General features: G+C 49.5%; 1 protein-coding gene across 1 annotated transcript in view; it reads right to left on the bottom strand.

The window, feature by feature from the left end:
• Positions 1 to 1,920, bottom strand: part of igfbp5b (insulin-like growth factor binding protein 5b) — a 13,757-nt gene extending 11,837 nt beyond the window's left edge. Inside the window, exon 1 of the mRNA XM_008404229.2 lies at positions 1,572 to 1,920. Coding sequence (XP_008402451.1) covers positions 1,572 to 1,920 — 349 coding nt within the window. The remainder of the gene's footprint in view (positions 1 to 1,571) is intronic.
• Positions 1,921 to 3,397: the final 1,477 nt, after the last annotated feature.

Here is a 3,397-nt window from a genome sequence, read left to right on the forward strand (position 1 = left end):
CTGAGCGGCAGCTCTGGCTTCGCGTGACGTCAGATAGCAATCGATGCTTCGCTCAACGCCGGGTTATATTTAGAACAACAGAACACCTTCGTTCTGAAACTTTTGTCTGGACCAACTGGATCCAGTTGCTTGTGAGCCGATGAAACCCCAGAGTGACAGACGCACCTTAAATCATTCAAGACAAACGGCTCCATCTCTCAGCCTCACACACGCAGATTTAGTGGTAATCCGACTCTGAACAGCCAGGCATGGCGGCCTGCAAACCCAGTTTGCATCATCTCCCATTGAGCCACATGAACGATGCTTTACAAACTCAATAAAGAGGAAAAAACGCGAGCAATAAAAACTCATGAGCTGCGACGACACAAATCATAACAGCCACGCTCTAAAATGACCACATGAGTCACGTTGAGTCGCTTCTTCACTTCCAGCTTCAGTCATTCATCCAGCAGGGCTGCATCCGAGCCGCATGGGGCCCGGGGCAGAAACAGACCCTGGGATCCACCTCCAGCTTAAACCCACCAACCGCTGCGCTGTCCCTTTAAACGCTTGGATGCAAAACATATCAGTTATGCTAAAGGCACAGGGAAGAGTTGCATCTTTAGCGAATGTATCAGTTATGATGCAAAACCTCAGGATGCAGAGCATCACACAGGAAAACAATGTCTAACTGGGTTTAAGATATCCTACAAATAATTTTAATTGATTTTAGCAAACTAAAAAAGTGCATCAAAAATCATACATTAGAATTTTGTCTTTACTTTCCCTCCATACATTTTACATTTATTTTACATAAATCAAGACATGTAGCAACAGGTGCGGATCAGTTTGCTTATTCTTTGGGCCGGCACAACAAATCATCACACAAAATAATAATCAACTACAAACAAACAACAAAAAGTGCATCTGGGTTTTGTAGCCATTTTCACTCCTTACATTTTGCATTTTTATTTAAAACATGTGTAAATCTTATTGGTCAGAGTGATTTTTATATCAAAATTAACTGTAAAAACAAAAGTGACATATTGTGAAGTTACAGGTGCAGACCAGTTTGCGTATCCTTTGGGCCGGCACAACAAACTGCCACACTAAAACAAATGGTAAACTGTAAAAAAAAAAAAAAGAAAAGAAAAAAAGGCTTTTTGGGGGTATTTTCCTTCCATACATGTTTTTTAACAACAAAGAAACATGTCAACATAAAGATAAGAAAATAAAATTCTTGTATGAAAATGAATCATTTTTAACTCTAAATGGTTGAAATTTGCTTTGAAACTGAGGCTGAATGGTTACAGGTGCAGCAGTTTGCATATTCCTGGGGCCGGCACAACACAGTCAGAAAAGAGTCAACTGTAAAAAAGAAAACTAAAAAAAGGCTTTTTGAGTCTGTTTTTCTTCCATACGTTTTGCAATGTAATAAAAGAAACGGCATAAAATGAATGTAGCAAAGTTAAAAGTGAAAAAAAGTGTAATGTTTGAATCAAAAACGACTCATTTTCAACTGTAAACATGTAAAATGTGAAGTAGCTGGTTACAGGTGCGGAGCGGTTTGCGTATTCCTCGGGCCGGCTTACCTCCGGTCGCGGCTCCGGCGGCAGCGGCGGCGGACTTGTAGCCCTTCTCGTTGGTGCAGACGCCGCGGCCGTGCAGCAGGGCGTGCAGCGGCTTCTCCTCGCCGCTGCGCGGCAGGCAGCGCAGCCCCTTGGTGCAGGTGCCCGTGTAGACGCCGCACGCCTGCCCCTCGGCCAGCGCGCAGGTCAGGCAGCAGCCGCAGCCCGGCTCCTTCACCAGCTGGCAGCCGACGGGCACCGGCGGGCACATGGACAGCGCCTTGTCATCGCACGGCTCGCAGGGCACGTAGGAGGCCGAGCAGCGGGAGAGCCCCAGGATGATGGTGAGCAGGAGGCAGCAGCTCAGGAACATCTTCAGTCCTTCCGGTCAGACGGACTCAGCGCAGATAATCCGATTCTCACAGTTTATCCAGGAGTGCAGCTCTCCGGTAAACCCGTCATGAACAGCAGGACTTCTCTCTCTCTGGAGTTTGTCTCTCTGGGAGTAAAAAACCAAACCAGCGGCGGTCCTGCGCAGCCTGTCCTTCCTGTTGGACTCCTGCAGACTTCGTCCAGCAGCGGCAGCGGCAGAGTTTCCCTCAGCGGACTGATCAGCTGCAGACCTGCAGAGCCTTTTTAAAACAGCCCAGCAAACCCGGGACCATGAATACGGCGGGCGAGCAGCAGCAGAGGGAGGCGCACTTGTTCCCGGCCTGGCCGGCGGCCAGCAGGAGGAGGAGGAGGAGGATCCCAGCTTCACCCCGAGCCACCGAGCGGCGGCTCAACTGATGCGCAAAACCTGCGGATCCCGCAAACAAAACCGCAGAACCACGCGCGGCTTCTGACGTTTACGCACAAAAAGTGAAAGAGAAATCAGAGCGGAGATGTTTTTTTCTGTTTGGCCGAAAATCCCCGCAGTTTGTCTCCTGTCGGCGCAAATGAAAGCAAAAGTKYAGGGAACAGTTTGGGAACACCGCACTGTTTGCATTTCATCCCGGTTTGTGTGCAAATCCCGTCTGAACTCCGCAGCACCTGTTGCGTCCAGAGGGAAGCAGGTTCTGCGGCGCTGCTTTAGCCGCAAAGGAGCGCAAAGTGCGCACAGGGCTGCGCTGTTCTGCTGCAAACCGCAGTTCTGGCCGCAGTTTCTCCGTTTTAATGCAAAACCCCGGAGAAATCCGCAACTTTCCCCGCTGTGCTCTGAAGCTGGGCGCCTGCTGCTGAGCTCGCCGCTAGACGGCGCTGTTAGCAGCGCTTCCGTCATTGCGGCATTCCTGAGTAATGACAGTTTTATCACATTACCAGCCCCAAACTCCGACTTGAAGCTGTAATCCTCGCTCTGCTGAGGGAGCAGAAAAAACTCAGCCTTTCCGCGGRATGACTGACTGGGAATGATTGAATTTGACCGGTTCGGCTGCAGAACCGAGCCGAACATCCGGGCTGCTCTCTGGTTCTGCTCCCRCTTCCTCCGGCTCTTGTTTTGGAGGGAACGTTTTAGTCACAAACGAGTCCTGCAGCTTCGACCCAAACAACAACAAATAAAAGTAGTTTCCAGAAACCGAGGGGCGTGACGGGATCCCGGGAGACATAAATCTGGTGATAATGAAGAGATTAATCAGGACAATAAAGCAGCAGCAGGTTTTAATGACGCGTCTCTGCAGGGGAAATTTCCTCCAGCTACAGGATGAACATGCTGCTCTCTTTTTCACCACTGAAGGAACTCAGTGTTCCAGCTCTTTTCTTCCCTCTGCTCCCCATTCTTTGCTCGATGCAAATCCTAATTCCCCCCGGATCCATTCATGCATCAATCCATCTGTTCCTCCTCGGAGCCGCACCTCCTCCTCCTCCTGTTC

Source organism: Poecilia reticulata, linkage group LG2 (assembly GCF_000633615.1).
Source record: "Poecilia reticulata strain Guanapo linkage group LG2, Guppy_female_1.0+MT, whole genome shotgun sequence".
Lineage (NCBI taxonomy): Eukaryota > Metazoa > Chordata > Actinopteri > Cyprinodontiformes > Poeciliidae > Poecilia > Poecilia reticulata.